Source organism: Oxyura jamaicensis, chromosome 11, assembly GCF_011077185.1.
Source record: "Oxyura jamaicensis isolate SHBP4307 breed ruddy duck chromosome 11, BPBGC_Ojam_1.0, whole genome shotgun sequence".
Taxonomy (NCBI): Eukaryota; Metazoa; Chordata; class Aves; order Anseriformes; family Anatidae; genus Oxyura; species Oxyura jamaicensis.
The window spans coordinates 11,975,555-11,996,470 of NC_048903.1; the positions used below are offsets into that span (position 1 = coordinate 11,975,555).

The window sequence follows — 20,916 nt, forward strand, 5'->3', positions numbered from 1 at the left end:
TCTCTAAGCTGAATCTGAAAATCATAACTACCTGCAAGTGGCAGAGAAAAGGCAATTGTGCTCTCTGGAGATAAGGCCATCTGATAGGTGGTGCAGCAGGGAAAAAAATGTTAAAATAAGTGTATTGGAAAGAATAAGATCAACTGCTGTAATGTTTTCTGCATAGCAGACCGCTATTGCAGCTTGAGCTGTTCCCATTACAGCAAAACATTATTGAAAGGGCTTAAATAGCTTGCTTAGCAGAGCAGCCTATAGTAGTGTCACTGTAATTAAGCTTCCACCAGCATTTCTATGCTAAACGTATCTTCAGGGTCCTATAACCCAGCTTTCAAGTCTTTACTTGGTGCTCACAATACCCCAAGCTGTGATTTAACTTTTGTCCAAAGATTACAGTGTGAAGCTGGGCTCTCACAGAGGTGGAGCCTCAGTCAGATCAGAGGTGCTTAGAGTGGTATAAATGGGCCAGAGCTCTTCGGACAGCGTTGACTCTGTGCACACAGTCCTGCCTGTGGGGAAATGGGCAGCTGAACATGTGTGCCTAGTGAAATCACAGCATATGTGTTCAGTAAGAGCCTTATCCCTGCATGATTAAATAGTTGTGCAGCACTCAGAATTCTGAGTACAGGAAAATTACAGGGGACTGACAGTCAGATTCCTGTTTCATCTCTCCTACTGGAGAAGGGCAGTGATTGTGCCAGTCCCGTTCTCTCCCTGTTCAGCGTTGGAAAGTCTCCTAGGGTTAGGAGAATCCAAACCTAGGTCTCTCCCATCTCCTTTGGGATTAATATAGGTATTACAGAGCCCCAACAATTAATAAATAAGGTACAGTGTTAATCCATAGATTTGCTAGCTGTGAGTCCAAAGACTTAAACTAAAGATGGTAGCAATTCTGAACTAGCATTTGCTCATAACTTGGCTATATATGAATACTGGTGTGTGAAGGCCTCTCCTTTCCTAGCGTAGTTACTGAAGGCCAGAAAGAAAGGTATTGAGTCATTATCCCTTTAATATTGCCTGCTGCAAGCAATTCTGTTTGAGGTGAGTACCCTGTAAGCAGTGCCTGGGTTGCTGTGTGTTAGGGGCAATTCAGTGATTCTTCTGCCTAGCTTGTACAGCTACAGCTGTCACATCAGAGATGACTAGAAAGGGATCCTTTTTATAGTGATGCAATTCTAGGCACCTTTGAGAAGCATCAAAACAAAGGCACTCCATAAACACATATAGTGTAAAACCTTGGTTGTGCAAGTTATTTTTTGTTCTCTACCTAAATGGAGTACAGTTAAGGTCCATCTGAAGTGTCAGCTCTTAAGTTTAAATTCTATGTGCTAATGCTTCCAAGGCTCATCCCTTGGACGTTAGCCCAAACAGCTGCTGTCATGGAAATGAAAGCTTGTTCAACTGTTAGGCTGTTCTTTGTGGTTTTCAGAACTGTCCTGGGATGAGCTTTCTGTCATCAAAGGAATTTTAACTAGAGGTGGGGTGTGTTTCATGGGTCCTTTCCTGTACTGTGAAGGATTTGAACCAGAGGTCCTCTGAACCTGGTCGCTGAAAACATCAGAGATGGGCAGACATTTTAAAAAGCTAATCTCAGAGCTATGCAAGAAAAAGCTGAGTTTTCATTATTGGTTGTGGGCTGAAATAGGATAATTTGGGCAGCTGCAATAAAAGTCTGGTGTAAGTAGTATGAATGGCTTAAATAAACGTGTTTCTTAGAGGCAGAATTAAAGGAATGAAAAGGCACTGAAACTTGAGTCCTCTGGCTAAGTGTAAGTCCTTTATGTAAGTCCCATAAAGTGTAAACCTCATACAGAGCCATGTGAGGTATGTTGGCTAAGTGTAAGTCCTTTATGTAAGTCCCATAAAGTGTAAACCTCATACAGAGCCATGTGAGGTATGTTGGTCACACATTTAGCATCTCATACAAATAAAGTCTGTGCTGTAATTCTCAACAGTGTTTTCTGCATGTAATAAATACTCTGTGGCTATGGCACTTATTTTAAGTGCTTAACATTGTAATTTTAATTTCCAGGTCTGTACATGGCTATCTTGTTCTAACTTTCCCTCACATTCTCTGTGTTACATATCATTCTTGCTCACAGTGACCTATGAAATACATGTTCTACTCATGCTGTAGGCTACAAGTTCTCTGTTAACTGCAGTAGGAATAATACCATACATATGCAGAACCAGGAATATGTACAGGGCTGCGTTTTAATTATAGGTCTTCTGCAAAAATTTATTGTGCCTAGAAGTTGCTAGAAAATAAAAGTATTAAAGCTTCTGTCCTTGAAATGTGTAAGCATTAGAGAATGTTACTTCTTCAGAATGCTTTTAGACATATTAACGGACCCTTGCGATGGTACAGGGAAGCGTCTGTACGTCTTCCTCTTTGTGCTAGACAGATCTGAGTCTGTACAAGGTGTGGTTATGCAGTGAGGTGACAAGTGGTCACTGCCAAATAAGCATAATGAGACAATGATTATCTGTCAGCACGAGCCATAGCTCTGCTGCCCAGTATTTCTGACTGCCCTGCATCCAGCCCTCTGCCAGCTTTCTAGGGGTGTTCCTCGGTGCCAGCTCCTTTGCAGAGTTGGCTTTCAGCTGCATCACTGCTAGCCTTGCCTTCTGCTTCTGCCACCCGTTGCTGTTGAGTACAAGAGGGCAGTGTGACTGGGCATGGCCACATAATGTTTCTGAGCCCTGTGGGCGCTACACTGGACACAGAGGTGATAGTTTTTGCTGCTCTGGATCCTTACCTGGCTGCAATTGCAGAACTCAAGTCATTCTGAAGCATGGTACTGTGAGGAGTGCAATGCACTTATGTTTGCTTGCTTACCATGTTTGTGGTGGCAAAATACTTCAGATTTGGAAAGTCATCAGCCACCCAAAAGTGGAGCGGTTAGCAGTGACATTCAGGAAGTTTCAATATCTGTGTGGATGACTCATGCCCACTGAGCGACACAGAGAAGAGCATCATAGTCTCCCCAGTTGTGTTACATACTCGTATCATCTCTGTCCATCCTCCCTCCAGTTCAAAAAGGAATTCATTGACCAGGAAGCCACTGATTGCTGTACACCAAGGCATGGTAAACCACAGTGGCAGCTTCACTGATGTTCATGCTTACGATGCTGGGAAGGTGCACAAAGCTTCCTCATGTCGCCACTTGAGCGGGCGTAGGTGGTGCAAGCAGCACTGCCTGCAGGTGCTGCTGGGGTGGCCTGGGTGGGGACGTGGTGTCACCCTTTGCCCGGCCATCTGCCAGGACCACTGTGTTTTTAGGAAGAAGTCCCCAGCTATGAGCAGCTGGGCATATTGACTAAGTGTGCTCTGGTTCTCTAAAGGAGGAGGCCTGGCAGGGTGGGACCTGTGGTTTGCCTGCCGAGCCCTGGCTGCGGCCTGCATCGTGCCTGACTTCTGTGGGAGCACAGAGGAGCAGGTGGCGGTGGGTCACTGAAAGGCTCCCGGTGCCTTATTTATTTATTTATTTATTTATTTTTAATACACAGATAACGACTGGTGGATAATGCATGTGTTCATACATAAATGCACTTGTTCGCAGCAAATTTCAGCTTTAAGAGGTGCTGACTATAAAAATGATTTGGAAATACTTGAGAAAATTCTGATCAGGTTGGGAAGGAAAGATATTCTGAAGAAGTAGGATTAGACAACACCTCTAGCACCAAAAACAAGCATGGATTTCAATGTTGTATGACAAACTAGTATGATTTAGTATTTGGCTCCTGGCAAACAGGCAAATGTGCCCCAAGTTGTGTGGCTGCCAGGGAAGGATGTCGTTTGGCTGAAGGAGACACCTGGAGCACGCATCCTTTCCCAGAGCTATTTCACTTCCCCAAGCCCTGCGGGAGATCCCCGCTTTTCCGGCATGAACCCGGGCTTGGTGGCCCTTGGGGCTTCACAGCCCCGAGGGTTCGTGTGCGGGCAGCGCTGAGGCGACTTGCTGCTCACCGGGCCGGGCCACACCGGGGCACAGCGCTGGGGCCGAGCGCCGCCCGGCGGCCGCGGGCGGGCACGGCACCCCGCGGGGCTGCACGCCTCGGGGCCCCCGGTGGCTCCGCCGCGACAGCGGCCGCTGAGGAGCTCCCTGAGGAGAAGCTCGCTGAGGTGAAGCTCGCTGAGGAGAGCCCTGGCGCCTCCCCACCAAGTGGCCGTGGGGAGGAACGAGCCGACCGCAGCATGTGCGGCAGAGAAAGGTGCCGCTTCGCCTTCCGCTCAGACTTGCAGCACCGTCAGGTTCTGCAGGTTTGCAATTGAAAGGGGGAGAAGAGAGAACGGCAGGCTGTTCCGAAAGGACACTTGTACCGCTCCCTCCCGCTCCTGCCCTGGCCTCCGCCCCGCCGGCGAGCACATGGCTGCCGGGTGCCGCCTCACGGGGGCGCACAGCGCTCCTCGCCCCTTGCGGGCTGTGAGGGGCTGTCTGGAAAGACGAGGAATGGAAGAAGTGCCGAGGGTTGTGTGGTGTGGCATCAGTAAGTTAAGTTTTGTGGGAACGCAGGTGGGACAGCCCTTGGCTGGGGGCGAGTGGAAGGAAACGCTCCTCCATTTTCTTTCAGACCAGGCAGGAACAAAGTCAGGAAGCTGAGAGAGGTCAGGAAAAATCCATGGCTTTTACTGCTCATGAAAGAGTTTCGCTGTTTTTGTTTTCTCTTCCTGTTTCTGATGCAGACCAAAAGGGTGTTTTCTGTCATGCGTTTTGTATGGACTGGGTTTAGGATAAATCATATGCTTTGATCTGATCATACTCAGTTCCTGGTGGGATTTGATGACTTACGCTGCATTGAAACTGGGAGCTCCTTAAACGGGAGAGATACTGCCTTGGTGGTTTCTTCCACTGCAGGAAATATGCAAAGGTAAATCCATGAGGGATTTCTTTTTTAATCCCTCAATCTTGAAGTATAATAAGAACAATAAGAAAATAATAAATAATAAGAAAGCTAAGAAGGCAAAATAGGTCAGGAAAAATTACAGTTGCGCTTCTTTTCTGTCCTAGCCCCACCTGAAATATAATGGAAATAAGTATATTGCTCCTAGCTAAAGAAGGCTAAATCCTATCATACGATGGTTTACCTGCCTGTTTACTACTACTGAGAGCCATTCCTATGTACACAACATATGCACAGGAGTGTCAGGAGTGAAAGCATTTAAAATAAATGTATTTAGGTGGATCTATTAGCAGCAAAAAAAACAAACAGCATTGCTTTATGTTACTTGTTCACTCTGCTAGGCCTGGCCGGATGACAGTGGTTGTGCCGAGCCGGTCTGATTAGCAGCTTGGTAGGAGCCCTTCTGGTGCTATTCTAAGCCCATGTTGCTGGAAGAAGAAAAGGGAAGAATCCACTAATTGAAGAAAGAAAACAGATTCAGAAACAATCCCTTCCCCTTTTTTTCTTTTAAACAAATCTTTGTTTTCACTTTTTGCTGTTACATTTTTACTGGCTGCTTCAGTAATACTGGACTGTAATCAGGTAATACCCAATATGGCTGTTTTTTCTCTGAACCGTGGAAATGGGCTTTGGTAAAGGGAACTTAGCTCCCTCGACTTGGTTGGGCAGTGTGGCGGTGTGCCAGCTGGTAGCAATCAGACAGCTTTTCATTGCTGCTTTGGTATATATCAAGGATTCTAGTCACAAGGCATTGTTTCATAAAATTTTCTGATGGGGTGGGAGTAAAAAACCTTTATTAAATGGCATGAACTTCTCAGTATGAATGTAATAAAATAATAATTTATGATATATTTTTAGGAATAAGAGTTTAAAATGCATATTAATTAAATGAATAATGAAAACCTTTATGAGACTCACTGCTACAAGTTGCAAGTAGCTGTCTAATCAAACTCCTTCTTTGGAAAAGTGCATTTCATTATAACGTAATTAGCACATCTATTGTGTTTTTAATACAACTTGAGCTAAAGTGTGTTTGATCTGGAGTTTGCTTATGGCAATTAGCAGTGAAGGAATTGAACTTTTTTACTTTATTCCAAGCTTTGTAATTTGTAAGTGCTATATCTGGGGAAAATCAATGGGATTTTCTAAAGCACTTGAATAATCTTGGGAATGTATTGGGGCAGTGATCATTAGCAGAGAAAGGAAAAGCTGCAAATTTAGGGCTAGCCATTTTTCATTTTTTCTGTCACATGTGAGGGCTGTCGTGTTGTGTCAGATGTCAGCAGCGCCGACAGTAGCCCACCAAGGCAGAAGGCCCAGGTGCGGCCCCCCTGCAGGCAGGGGCTCTGCCCTGAGTCTCCCACCGTCCACAAGGAGTGCATTTCTGGTGGGAAGGAAGGGCAGGATCTCGGTAAATGTGGTGCCTCACAATCTCTGAGATGCCTGGCTCCTAAAATACCAAACATCTGCTTGGAAACGGAAAGCATCCTGTCCTGCTGGCAGGCACGGGTCTTCCAACGTCAGTGGGTTCAGCTTGCCCAGCTGCTGAAAGCAGATTGCACCTCTGGGGCTTTTCTCTTCCTTCCCCAGGAGCTTCACTGACAGCACTCTGAAGAGTGGGAGCAAACTTCTCTTACAGGAAGTCTTTTTGTGGATTTGTGTCTAATCTGAGTTTGCTTACGGTGAAGCTACCAGTGGTTTTATGGTTGGGGTCACTGTCATACATGGCATGTTACTGTCTTCTGTGTGAAACTCAATGCACAGAAGATCCACACTTGAAATTGCCTTTTATGTAGTCAAAAAATAAAATACAGTACAGCAATACAAAAAGAAAATATCCAGTGCAAACATCTCTATACAATGGAAATCGATACAGTGTTCCTTAAAATAGCTTTATAAAACAGGCTTAAAAACAACGATTACAGGTAATACTATCTGGATGATGCTTACCAAAATACTTTATTTACCGCACTAAATAATATCATAACTAGCTTTACCTGTTGATTGTCAATACCTTAATTACTGATGAAAACCTTAAACTGTAAGTATTATTAGTTAGAATTCTTTCTAATATACTAACACATTGAACCTCTATAGCATACACTGTTGACGGGATTAAGCAAAACAGAAGAGAATGATCACATTAAAAATAAAACCAAGACTATCATCCCAAAATGGAATTTATAGAGGATCTGATTGAAAGGTGATTTGATGGATAGGCAGGATTCTAGTTTTCCCTTAGTTTGTATGTGGAAATTTAAGTGATCTGAAATATTTGATAATGACTACTATTGATAGTGATGCATTAGTGTCTACTAAGTATTGTGTTAGACCACTTGCTATAATAGTGTGGACTAATGTGGGACTGTATTACAGTGCATTGCTCTTTCCTGCTGATAAATGATCTGGGGGAAGGGAGAGTACATGAATAATTGAAAAGGAAATTCATGAGGTTCCACTACACTGGTTTAGAACAACAACAAAAAAAAAGATTTAGTGTTACGTGGTTAGCTACCAAATTTAAATAAATCAGCTAAACTAATACATACAGCTCCAACACAGACTCTGCAAAACTGAGTATGTGTCTAGTAGGGTTTTGTTCCTGCTGAAGGCAACAGGAATCTGCATGGCCAGAAGCCAGAGACTGGCCATTGTCCTAGAGACCCACTTCTATCAAAATGTCTTTGGCTGGGTAACTTCAGGCATGGGAGTTTTCATTCTGTTCATTGTGTGGCTCTTGATCAAGCGAGAAACTGAACACATGCTTACCAGGGACTTACTAGTTGCAGCTCTAAAACCTTACTTACATTTGTGGTTCTTCTATGCAGACAAATGTGTGGGTGTGAAGCATTCTGGTTTGGAAGTCTACAATATTTTCCTAGGTGGAAAATACCCGTTTTACAGTACCTGCTTAGAAAAAAATCAAAACAGTTTCACAGTAATGAGGCCCTTCCTTTGTTTGTCCCTGAAATAATACAATTCCTTTAATAATGTTGAATAAAAAAGCTATTCACCCTTTTTAGAGATCCAGAGAGATCCTATGTTGCTATCTAGAGAGATTTACAGTATTGGAGTCTTAACATTCCCCTGATCTCCACATTTCCTGCCCTGCAGGATATGTTCCATTGAGTAACACTGAGGTCCTATTTACAGAGAGAAAAAACAATTTTGCTGCTAGCTAGAAGAAATTCTAGCACTCCAGAAAGGTGCCTGAAATCATCATCAGGCTGTTAAAAATGACAGATGAAACCAGATTGCGCATCTAAAAATCCTGTCTAATTTTATCTGTAGTAACTCATATATGTAGTCAAAGACTATAAAGCAAGAATGATTAATAGATTGGAAAGAAGGAAAAACCATGCCTCTTTTTGAAAGTGATGGAATAATTTCTAATATTAAGTGATAAACCATATGTTCCTCCTTTCTTCTGCTGGGTAAGCATACGCGGGGAGTATCAATAAAGATGTTACAATAGGGCCAGGCAAACCAGCAGGCTGGAGATACAGGAGGTTGTACAAAGCATTCCTTCTCAGTGCCACCAAACCTCTCTGTTTCAGCAGATGGATGAAATGCATGTTGATGTACAGGAGGAGAGGAATGAAGGAGACACTGGAGACAAAGCCACTTTTTAAGGAGAAGGATCTATCTGGGTATGGAGAAGAGTCATGTCCTGGAAGACTCTAAGTCCCTGAGCAGCAATTTTAGGGACAGAACAACATGTCAGCAAGAATAGCAGTGCTGGGGAGTGGATATACATTATTTGTATTTCTTTTTATCCCTACCTCTGTCATTTTTATTTTTTTTTCTGGTCTGTTTGAAAACCTATACTGCTTGGGTGAAGAACTGTGAAATCTTCTTTGGCCACGGCAGACTCTTGTATCTATCTGTATTGGGAGGGAGAAAATTCATGACTAGTTTGAACTTAATACACAAAATCTTCATTTGGTTCTGATCCATACAGCTCAGCTAACATTTTAAACCTGGGTCCCCAGTCATTTAGAAAGTCATAATCAATATCTGAGTCTGAGGAGCCTGATTCCAAAGAACTGAGAGATTCTGCAATGGACTCAGCACCTTCATAGCCATAAATGTGAAGTGTGTCATATGGCAGCAAATCCCTGTCATTGTCAGCTTCATCCTTCTTAACCTCAATCATAATTTCCATTTTTTCAGCACCAGAAGTTGGATTTCCAGGAGGTTTTTGGACCTGTGCATATGGAGAGGGCACTGTTTCTGGCTTCATACCATTCTTGCGCACAGAGTTGAGTACAGACACATCATAACTGGTGGTATCCATTTCACCACCACCTTCTTCATCGTAAGTGACAAGCTGCTCGTGAATCTCTGCCACATTCCTCCCGAGACCACTCAAATCCTTCTTGTGTCTCTTTCTTAGAAGAATTAGCAAGGCGATTACTGCAAAAAAAACTTGAGCAATTGTAAACAGAGAAGTAACGAAGTAAAACAAATTGCATTTCAGATATTTAACATAGCCTGAAGTGTACTTTTTCCAATTTTTTTAGATATGTATTTTAAAAATAATAGGTTCAGATACTGCTAAATTGTAGGATTTGTATGTTCTCAAAGCAGTTATGTCTCAGCAGGAATCGTACAACTGACTCTTGAGGTAGAATCACAGGTGCAAAAGTATAGTGTCACAAGTGCATTGAATGGTTCTAACAGCTACTGCCTGGAAGTGGTAAATCTTTTAATGCCAGGCATCAAATGCTTCTTGCATGGTAATTGCAAAGGAGGCCTCTTCTCAAGCAAAAAAGAATTTGCCCATTCTTTGACAGATTCAAAGTACAGCAAATAAGTTTTGTTCTGCTGATTTATCGATTTACTTATGTATATAAGTTCACTGTACTGCTGAAAGTATTTCCAGCTCTTGAAAACAGGAATCCTGTTGTTACTGCCCCTGCACAAATTTCCTTTTTATAGCTGCATGTGAGTCTGGTAATAGTAAATCAAATATATTATGCATACGTGCAACAACCTTTCCAATGACTCACCTTTTCCAATAGAATGAACATGTTTGTAGTTGAAACTAAACTAACAAGCCAAATAGAAAAGCAAGTGAGATGAATCATATAGTTACAGTTTTTCTGCCTTTGTGACCATTTTATAGCCATAAAGCTTCTTTGGACCTCAGTTAAGAAAAAACAAAAAGGAAATCCCCACAAGTTAGAGAACATAAGCAAAGTCGAATAACTTACCGATGATTGTGAAGATACAGACAAAAATTGCCACCAGTGCTTGTATACTAACTCCAACTTGTTTAGCTCTTTCCTCACAAAAAGTGAAGTCGCCTTTTTCATTACACTTGCAGACACTGATAACAAGTGTATTTGTGCTGCTGAGCTCAGGATCACCGTTGTCTGAGATGATGACAGGCAGGTAGTGGATTTTGGCAAGTTCACGATTAAACTGTCCATACTTGACAGTGATATTAGCTGTGTTATCTGGAGGAAGCAATGACATCTAATTAAGTGATAATCTCTACCTGATTTTCCTTATAGATTATCAGTCATTTGGTACATCTTCCCCTTTGACAGAGCAAGCCTTTAGGGAACCCAGTGAAACTTGGGTGGCAACAAACAACATTTTCTTTCCAGTAGGTTAAGCCTTTAAAAATATTTTCTTAGCTCAGCTGGACCAATCATAGGTCATCACTGCAGCTTTTCTCCCCTGTGCCCTAGTGTCTCACTTCGGCTGTATGAGAAAATGCATTGCAGGGACACATTACCGTGGTTCTCAACCAACGAGAAGTTGCTATCTTCTGTGGCCAGGGAGTATTTGAAGAAACCTCTAGGTGATATTTCATCCTTGTCAGTAGCTGAAATCCTGATGATTACCTATAAAGGTAAGATGGAAGAGGTCATAAATTTCAGTATACATTGCCTCCAGTGATAAAAACGCTTACAGTATATAAGTTAGTGCTGGGCTTTGTATCCTGTGTAACCCCTCAATAAAGGGCAGGACAAAGATATCTTATGATGTTCCTCTTCCAGTTCTTTCAAGGGAAGTAATTTCCTTGTAGCTCTTCAAAAAGAGCTGTCTCACTTTCATTCACAGATGGGAAACAAAAGATGAAATCTTGTATCAATAAAGCATAAAAAAGTCTTATGCTCAGAGTCACATGGATTGAATTTTCATTTATATATCCACAATGGATATTATCTAAAGTGTTTAACTTATTTGGAAGCATGAGGCTCATTAAGTGAATGCCACTGGGACTGCTGCTCCTGAATGACATGCTTTTTTTCAAAACCTCAACCTAGGATACATTAGCCGTATAAAATATAAAGAATATATATGATTATGTCCCAAATGTAATTTAAAAATTAATTTAAAGGTGAAATAATACCTTATGTGTTCTAACAGATTCCATTAATAATACCTTGTGCATCCAGTCTGTGGCAGCGTCTCTTTTAATCTAACATTGTATGTGTAGGCTACACAAGTTCTTGTGTCTGAGGTCAAACATCTAAACGCACAAATGCTATCACTCTTCATGCATTCAGGTGCTTGCACTCCGATAAATGTTACAGTAATGTTATACATAGCAATATTTCTCCCAGTTTTTTGAAATAGTTTTGTTTTCACTGTGAAGCGTAAGCATTCACGTGATAAAAAAAAGTGAGCTGCTAATTTTTGCTTTGCAAGGGTTGCCTTGCTTCAGGGTTCAATTGCTGAAGCACGTACATACTTAAAAGCCTGGAGGGAGAGGAACTGCACAGCCCATGTGTGCAAGGAGGTGAAAGTCAATATTCCAACAGTGTGAAGTCCTGAAGAGAGATTTCTAACCACTGACATTTTGGAAATCACTGAAATGATCAGGTGTTTGAATGTGAAAACTGAGACTATCTTTTAATAAAAGACATTTTTGGCTTAAGCTTCCAAGTAGATAATCCAGGTTTAAGGGAGAAGCCCCTCCTCCTGTCTCACCTTTCCTGGAGCAGCATTTTCACACACTCTGGGTTCCTCAGGATAAATGAGTTCTGGAGCGTTGTCGTTTTCATCAATGACTATAACGTGAACTTGGGCGTGTGATTCTCTGTCAGAAAGACGGCCTGAAATGAGAGCAACATGCATGTCTCTGAGAAAGCTGGAATCGTGGGGCTGTAAAGCTCCCCCTTTCCACTGCTCATGTCCACCTCTGTGACTCCTGCATGCTGAATACGGGGAGTTTCTAGATCCACCATTCATTTAAACTTTTCCTTTGACAGGTTCAGATTTATTTTCTGGAAACTCTTGTATTGGCCTAATTCATCAAGGATCCACAAAGAAGAAAAATGACAATTGTTTGTGGCTCCCTGATTCCCAGACTGTGTGGCTGTGGTGTCCTCCGACATCATTCTCTGGCCCTAAGAGCGCTGGCACAGCATGCCCATACTATTAAGTACCTTTTGCCCTGCAGAAAAGCCTGTCCTCCCCAAAACTGACTCTGGGGAGGGGCCCAGCCCTCTTGGCTTCCCCAGCCTGAGCGGAGCTGGCTGGGCAGCAAGTTTGGTGGGCAGGTCTTGTACCTCTGTGTAGGGGGGTGACACTGGCTGGGATGTTTGCTCCAAGCACAGGCTTATGCCTGTTTCCCAAGCTCCTTCCTCTCCTCATGCCCTTTTCATTCCTTTTAACAAACTGAAAGCATTTTAGTAATAGCTAGGGCCCAAATCTTAAAACTCTCTGACCTATTTGTAGACACTCATTTGATTTGGAAGGTTGCTGTGCAAACCCTGCGAGCATCCGTTTCATTTGTAGCTTAGTGGAAACAAGCTGTCAGATTGTGGCTTTCCTTCTTGATAAGGTACAGTCCTGCTGTAAAGTCACCCACTGCTTTCTTTCAAGTAAGGAAATGGATAGCACTTACCATCTTCCAGGATTTCCTGGGCTGCTACAGTGATGTTGTAGGAGGAACTGAATTCTCTATCCAGGGGCTTGGGAAGTTGAATCATTCCAGTGTCAGATACTCTAATGTAGTCTCCATTAGGACTAGCTCTTCGTCGAACAAATCTGTTTTTTTTTTTTTTTTTTTTTTTTTTTTTTTTTAAAAAGAGTTATGTTAGTACAAGGGTTTTAATATTGTGTTTCACTTCAGTTCTTCATAGGAGAAGGCCTGACGGCTGTATAACAAGTTGCATTTATATCAGGACTAGGCAGTCTCTGAAGATTTCCCTAAAATTAGGCGAGCTGTGAGAGCATAACATACCCATCCTAAAAGTTCCCAGATTATTCTGTTTTGCTGTTTAAGAATGTTTTCCTTTCAAATCACATGCTCAAGAAAGTTATGATAAAAATTGTTACAATAAATTACAACTGCAACCACGTAAAGTTATCCAAGATTATGCATTTTCCCATAAATGTTCAAGTGGTTTATCAGTGACTTTATGCAGTAATTAAATAGGTGCAAGTAACTCATGCTCATATTTGTTGGCTGCCATATATACCTATGGCTGCAGTGACTGAAAAAATCAAATTGTAGTTTTTTCATGCTTGTAAGTGTCTGAAAAATAGGGCCAATGTCTCACTTGTTTGCCAAATTCTTGGAATCAATAACAGATTCTCCACTTTAAAATAGAATTACTGAAGCTGGTGTTGTGTTACCTGATTTTCCGTTTAGCTGCATCAGGGTCGTATGCCCAAACTGAACCAAGTGTTTTTTTTTCTGGATCATTTTCCTTTACTTTAAATTCATATGGTAGCTTAGTGAAGACAGGAGGCTCATCCACGTCAGTGACTTCAATGGTAACCGTTGAAATGCTCCTAGAGCCACCGGATTTAAAGTAGCGAAGATCAACTGTGGGATCTGTTGCTTCAATGTCAAACCTGTATTCTGCTACTTTTTCGAAGTCCAGGGGCTAGAAGAAAGACAAACACAGATAGTCTTTCTTTTGTCGTGTCTAAGTAAACTTTGCATTAGCTACATATGCAAATTAAAGCTCTGTGCTCTAGTTGTATTGGGAAATAATAGTGAACCGCACTCTGGATAGACTCTGGGGGACGCATATCTGAACTGAACTTCTCTTTCATTAGTGGAGTGAGTGGCTTGAGCAACTTCTGGTTTTGAACAGATTCGTTCAGTATTCCAAGTGCAGCAATTATTTCTGGGTTTAAATAATTTTCTTTTTATAATTCTGTAGCCACCAAAAATTGTTTAGCTCCTTTTCCTCCAGGGTTGAGGGCCAGATTTTCCTCTTCTCTCTTTTCCTTCCAGGCAGACTTCAGAGCTGCACTGAGCGATAGCTGCGGAATTTAGTGATAAATGACATCTGCTTCCTTGTTTTTCCTATAAACGAGATTATGAAAAGAATCCCACAATGGAAGGAAGGCCAGCAGCTAGGGCACTAAGAAATGCCCCAGCGGTCTCTTGTCTCCCAGGTTGGGTCCCTATGCACTGTACCCTGAGATTGTATGCTGTGAAATAAGCCATAGTTAATACTGGCAACTCTGTTTTTTGTTTCTTTTTTGAGTGGACATTGCAAATGGAAATAGCAGTGCTTATCTATCAGGTGAAATTGTATCTCACCTGCCTGTATACTTAAAATGATGACATACACCTGTGACTGAAAGCAGGTTGCAAAACACTGGGGAGAATTTTGCCCATTGCCTGTTTAAGGATGAGCTGCATCCAGATCAGCCTGTGCGTGTGTGAGGGGCTCTTCCTCAGGGCAGAAGTCAGCAAGCAACACATTCCTCCGGGCCCTGGGCAGATCAGGGGAAGGGCTGCCTTTGGTGAAGGACAGCTGCTAACATCTAGTGTGAGCACAGCTGAAGACTTTACTGAAGTCTTGGAACATTGGTTGCTTTTTTTCGTTAAAGTTTTCTTCATAATGACATTCCTGGTATTAATAGTTAGAGGTGCTTGGAAGTAAAAAACACATTCATGTCAATCTGAGGATTACAGGAGGTAATTTATAGCACTCCCTCCCCTTTTTTCACTGTAAATCAATAAAATAAATGAACGCTTGGCTTGGCAGCGCTCTGCATAATGCAAGAATGTCCCTTGGTACAAATTAAGTAGGTTTGAGAATTAAGAAACAAAGAACAAACCGTAATAAAGGCTTTGGAGAGTCTGGGCCCTCTTAAAGAGTTAGCAGGAAGTAATGGGGAAGCTTTGAAAAAATTGAGGAAAGTAAGGGAGCCGTGGCTAAGATGGGAGCAAATGCCACACTTGTAAAGAGCACTTTTAGAAGAGTGGTCAGGTGTACGTGCTCACATTTTCTACTTTGGTTTCTCTTTGGCTGCAGAAGAGAAAGATTATTTGACTTGGTTAGTTGATTCATCTCTTAAATTCACTCGCTCTTTGAAGCATCCAAATGTCTGAAGTTTGAGAGGAGCCCCAAGCGCCTAACCTGTAAATCTGACATAGTCCCCATTGCACTCTGCAGTAATTCCAGATTTACCCAGGACTGGCAATTGAAACAGGCTGGTAAATCACCAGCTTTTCTTGCAGAGCTCACAGAACGGCATTTTCAGGATGAATACCTTTCACGCTGTGACTTCCATGCATTCCTGTTTTTCCCTGCTGCTTGTCCCAAACCGAATCAAACACTTGTTACACATGGAAAAACAAAATCATCATCTTTCTTTGTTACTGGGAAAAGTACCTTCTTTGGTCTAATAATTCCTTCATTCGTGTATGGATTGGCTACAATTTCAAAGGTGTCCCTGTAATCTCCTCTGACAAAACTGTATTTTGTATTTCTGTGTTGTGGTTCATCAATGTCTTCCACTTTGACTCTGCCAACTTCTCCTCCTACTGAAACGTTTTCAGGAACTTTAAAGTGAAATGATGCTGTTAAAAAAAATCAACAAATGAGTCATAAAGATTGTGCACATGGAAGTTAGAGCTTAGTTAAAGGTTGTTCTTGGTTTATAGACATACAGAGAATCATTGAGAATTTAGCATTATTGATCCTTACAGACAACACTGATTTTTTTTTTTTGAAGTATAATTACTTCTCAAAATATTCAAGTTCGTTATAAAACTACCGAAAACTAATACTGATCTTTATTTTCTACTCTAGGTGTGCTTCACCCAGGAAATGCAGCTAGTGCTGAAATACAGAAGCCTTCTGAATATGTAAGATTATTTCGTTCACTTTTAAGAAAGTTGAATTGCAATGAATTCTCATGTAAATTTGTTTTATTCATATCAGCCTTTGATTTCCAAATAATACATCACTTGCATTATACTTACGGTGTTTGAATACGGGGAAGTTGTCATTGATGTCTGTTAAAGTGATAATGACTGTAGCTGTGCTTGAATCCCCAGAAAACCCTGGAGCATCTTTTGCTTTAACAATAATTTCATACGTTGATTGATTCTCTCTGTCTAAATCAGCTCTGGTTGTAAAAATCACACCTTAAAAATATAATATTGAATATGATTAGATTTTGTAGCACATCCAACATCTTTTAATTTTGAGAGCAAGTTTTGGTCTTATGCCACACATTCAACTGTAACTAGTGTTTTTACACTGATATTTTTCTAAGACTAAAAATGTTATAATCTTTCTATACGATGGCATATTTGGGAGATTTTTGGTACATTCCTTTAAATTGATCTTTGCTGCTTAGAAACAGTTAAAAAATGTCTAAACTCAGCCACTCCAGCACCTAGAGAGTTTGTTCAGCCACATCATTATCTGATGTAGTTGCTCCAGAGAACCAGTATGCTTTGTGCTTACAAGACATGTTGAGATTATTTTTAAAACTGGACAAACTTGAAACAAAAGAAGTTTAGGAAAGCAATGGGATGAGTTACTGATTAGAAACAGGAAACCAAACTTCAAAGTCAAAATCATACCAATAAAATGCAGTTCATTTTGTATGTAATGACCTACTCCAGGTCTCTGCTAACTTGGGAAGTGCGTATCCTATCGTTTGTTGTGCCAAATTTGCAAAGCTGTGGGGAATACTCTTGGGTTGTAATCCCTATTTATCCTTTGACTGTCTTTTTAAAGATTTTTTTCACAGTTAATTTATAGGAATGCTGCTTCTTTATGTATTCCTCTTTTTCTGGTTGGTCAAAGAAATGGTATCCATGCTAAACTGGAAACATAAACACGTATTACGTCCTAGTCAGTCTCTTCATCAGTGGGAAGAAAATGACCTTTCATATTCTCAGTTAGTTCATGGTACCTAATAGTCTGGCTTTATTAGTTCATTTTCAGATGCAGTGGCATTGTGTCATTGTGAATGAAAAATCTTTCCAAATTATAGTTGAAATTAAATTTTTGACTTATTATCTCCCTTGTCCAGAAAGAAAGCGGCTTAAAATTGTGTTTTTATAAAAGCTTAAGGTAGAAGTTTGACACTTGCATATTTGACCTACCAGAGTCATCAACTGTGAAATATTCATCTCCTTTAATGACTTGATAGGTAACTGTGGCATGACCTGTAACTGTTGGGTCATCAGCATCCACAGCTGTCACTTTGGTAACTGAGGTTCCTAGAAAAGGATTATCAAATAGCACATTTAGTACAAATTTTGCTTTTTAGCCAAGGACACGAAGGAAAATGAGTGATGGAAGAACGTACCTACTGGTGACATTTCTGGGACAGATCCATTGAATACCTTTTGTACGAACACAGGGGCATTGTCATTAATATCATAAACCTTGATAATAAATTTAGATGGTGGTTCCAGTGACCGGTTGTTTCTTCTGTCAATAATGAGAGCTGTCAGCTCATATTCTGCTTTCTTTTCTCTGTCCAATCTCTCAAAAGCGTATACATCACCACTGGTCTCTTCCACTTTGAAGATGGTATTGGCATATTCACCTTCAATAATGTACTTAGCGTTGTTGTTCCTTACACTCGATGTGATCTAGAAGGTATAATTCAAAGAGATAAAGGTGGTCTTTGGAATCTGGATTCAAAACAGTTTCTACCAGAAGGTGCACACAAATGTGACTGACCTCTCCTGACTCAGTTTGAAACCAGAAGAGTCATCAGGAATTGTGTTGCCAGATGGGGTATTACTGAACTAAGCAATAGTACAGCAATCCGGGTTATAGGATGAAAAATGCATCCAGACTGAAACGTGCTTCTAATTTTTTTAGCTAATTTTTTTAAATTATATCTCACATTTCCTAATGATATAAATTGTTCATGCAGTTACATATAAAAATCATTAACCTCGTTGTGTCTGAAATACATGCACCACCACATTCAGTTTGAGCTTCTCTTGTTAGCAAATACCTTTCAGAATTTAGTGGAGATTTTGCTTAGATTTCACACAATTACGGAATCAAATCTGTGTTCACAGCTTTTCACATTATTTAGTATTATTCTCTATTATTTGTCATTTAGCAGAATTCCTGCCATAGCTGACAGTTTTCTTGGGTGTAGTCACATGCAGTTACTTCATAGTCAGTCTTTAGAGTCAAGGCTATGACAGCAAGATTAAATTTTCACTCCGCAGAGTTTAAAATTTAAGATCATATGCTCCGAAAAAAAAAGGATGGGATAAAAGGAATAAACATTAATCAGTTTTTATATGTAAATTAATCCAATTCTAAATGTTTTTGCACATTATTTTATTTAATCGGGAGACGATCTGATGATTCTCCCCTTTCTATACCTTTACCCCTCTAAGTATATTGCTAGCAGGTTTAAACCACCATTTTCTGTGCATTATATCAGCATTATTATTTCAGCAAGCCATTTATTAGTAATTGCTGGGTTTGACCAAAAATTCCTAGTCTTCTGTTCCTGATGTTATCATAAATTGCAGCTGTTTGGTACTCAGGATTTTATTTATCCTGTAGTTGTCATTTACTGTTGAACATTCTTTCATTTATGTTTTCTCTTTTGAAATGTGTTATTAAAATTTTCTTTCCTAGTTCCACATACTTAATCATGCTTCTGACTGCTGGCGCTGCTGTAGAGCAGCTTGCAACTCTGGAGATATAAGAGGAGAAATAACCCCACCTTTGTCTCAAAGATAGTATAGTCTGTGACTTCTTTCTCAGATTTTATTTACTTATTTGGTGTAAAAGGTATAAGAATTCCAAGATTGCCTTTGCTAAAACTGAGAATGAACGTACAAAGGGAAGCCTCCAAGGTCAAGAAAGATAAAATCCAAACATATCAGCATACTCCTGCAGCTGTCACTCAGTTCTGCTGTGCTGCTGCTGTTGCCTTCTTTAAGGGGTTTATCAAGTGTTCAATCCTGCAAATGCAATGCGCTGAACACAGATATTGCAAAAGTAATCAGAAGCATTCCACTGTTGAAAGACCACAAAGCACAGTACAAAGTGAATTACTCTTATTTAGGACAGCTCCAGGAATAAAAGCATTCTCCTCAATCTGCTACTGAATTGGTCTGAAATGAAACAGAGATACCCAGTGTTTGCTGAGAGTACCCTATGGCCTCTTTTCTCTCTCGCGCATGCTTTCTGCCAGTGAGCAGCACTGATCCAGAAAGGTCTGTTTCACTTTACTGAAACAGCCTTGACAGATGCTGATTGTTGTACATGGGAGGAAAATGTACAACTGCATTTATCTGAAAAGTGTCAAAGTAGTTCAATTTGAAAGACTAGACTGGGAGAACTTTGTCTGGGTGATATGCAGTTAATCATAGGATTTTATGAGCACTGCCCCGAAGAAAACGAGTTTTCAGGCAGGTCAATGCTTGTTATTATTTTTAAAAATTATTTTCCTTCACTTTGTGAAACAAATTTTTGATTGTGTAACAGCACTTCAGTTTTTTGTCCAAGCTGAGGGATGTAAACTATATGTTTTTTAACACATATGTTTTTATTAGCTGATCTCCCAGGTTTTTGAAAGAGAGAATCTTAAACTACCAGAAAAATATCGACGTATATCAGCTGCCAGACTTCCTTCCTAACTGTGCACCTGCATGCAATGCATTGTTTCGTCACTGTGGGTGCTCCATACTTGTCATTCTCTAAAATTTGTTTGTATTCTTCAAAAGAATTAGAATCCCTTTGACGTTACTCTTGATTTACTCTGTGCCCATTTTAAGATTGTACCAGGTTGTTATATTGGAATTAAGTTTGACTTCTGTTTCCTTTTTTTTTCCGTGAATTCTGCCTAAACTGCAAACAAGTAATTCTCAAGGTGCTCATCTGCTGCCTGCATTTCTAATTATTCATTGCTGATAGCCTGCTATTTACCTTGCCAACATGGTGTGGTAATGGTGTATCAATCTCTTCTTTGATATGCATTTGGTTCCATATCCAGTCTCTCTTAAGTCGTTTGTGACTGGTATTGTTTGAAGAAAAGTTTTGTTTTGTTTTCTGACTTTCTTTGTAGGCAAAAGCTGGAGCCAAGAACAATGCCAAAAGCAGAATAAGCTTCTTCATCTTCTTCTGAGCCTAGGAAGTAATATAAAGTATGAAAACTGTGTAAATAACAAAAAAATCAGATTCATCAGAGCACACAAATAAATGCAAATGTGATTTTCTCCTAGAGGAAAGTTTGATTACTCTCTGTATTTCTTTACATCTGCCTTAGAATCAAAAATTGAAACATCAGGCACAAAACAATTTGAACCAAATGAGATGGCAATTGTAGAAACCACTTAAAGTATTTGAATTAAGTAAAACATGTTAAAGTTTTTAAAGCTAGCATAAAGCTCAGCATCCACTTGAGCTAATCTGAAGAGAAGGATCAGCAGCAAAGATCACCCTTAGTGCATCACGGAAGGTGTAGTTCAACTGCAGATCATAGCTCATGGGAGAGAGCAGCTATGGGAAGCAACGCTGAAGCTGAACCAGATCAAAGTTTATGTTAACTCAACTTGAAATGAAATGGTAGAGCTTGACAAACCAAAATGCAATGTTTTGACTTGGCCAGACACAAAATATACTGCAGTCAATATCTTCGTATGGAAAATATTGATTTAAAATAAAACTTTTTTTTTTTTTTTTTTTTTTTTTTTTGGAAAAAAATGAATCATGGAATTTTCAATCAATTCCAAGTACAGTGTAGCAAATTATCTTGCTCAGAGAGCTTGTTTATTGATTCAATTCCTTGTCTTTTGAA

At 40.4% G+C, this 20,916-nt stretch overlaps 1 protein-coding gene across 3 annotated transcripts in view; it reads right to left on the reverse strand.

Annotated features, from left to right (window-relative positions):
- Positions 1 to 6,672: 6,672 nt before the first annotated feature.
- CDH5 (cadherin 5) overlaps positions 6,673 to 20,916 on the reverse strand; it is a 31,411-nt gene continuing 17,167 nt past the window's right edge. For 2 of the 3 annotated variants that reach the window (XM_035336998.1, XM_035336999.1), the window contains exons 2-12: positions 20,046 to 20,246; positions 17,443 to 17,731; positions 17,237 to 17,353; positions 16,100 to 16,264; positions 15,507 to 15,694; positions 13,504 to 13,757; positions 12,770 to 12,912; positions 11,851 to 11,975; positions 10,649 to 10,757; positions 10,119 to 10,364; positions 6,673 to 9,330 (exon numbers count right to left, since the gene is read on the reverse strand). In XM_035336998.1, the coding sequence (XP_035192889.1) occupies positions 8,825 to 9,330; positions 10,119 to 10,364; positions 10,649 to 10,757; positions 11,851 to 11,975; positions 12,770 to 12,912; positions 13,504 to 13,757; positions 15,507 to 15,694; positions 16,100 to 16,264; positions 17,237 to 17,353; positions 17,443 to 17,731; positions 20,046 to 20,234 (2,331 nt within the window). In that variant the 5' untranslated portion in view covers positions 20,235 to 20,246 and the 3' untranslated portion in view covers positions 6,673 to 8,824. The remainder of the gene's footprint in view (positions 9,331 to 10,118; positions 10,365 to 10,648; positions 10,758 to 11,850; positions 11,976 to 12,769; positions 12,913 to 13,503; positions 13,758 to 15,506; positions 15,695 to 16,099; positions 16,265 to 17,236; positions 17,354 to 17,442; positions 17,732 to 20,045; positions 20,247 to 20,916) is intronic. The other variant, XM_035337000.1, reaches the window with a different exon arrangement.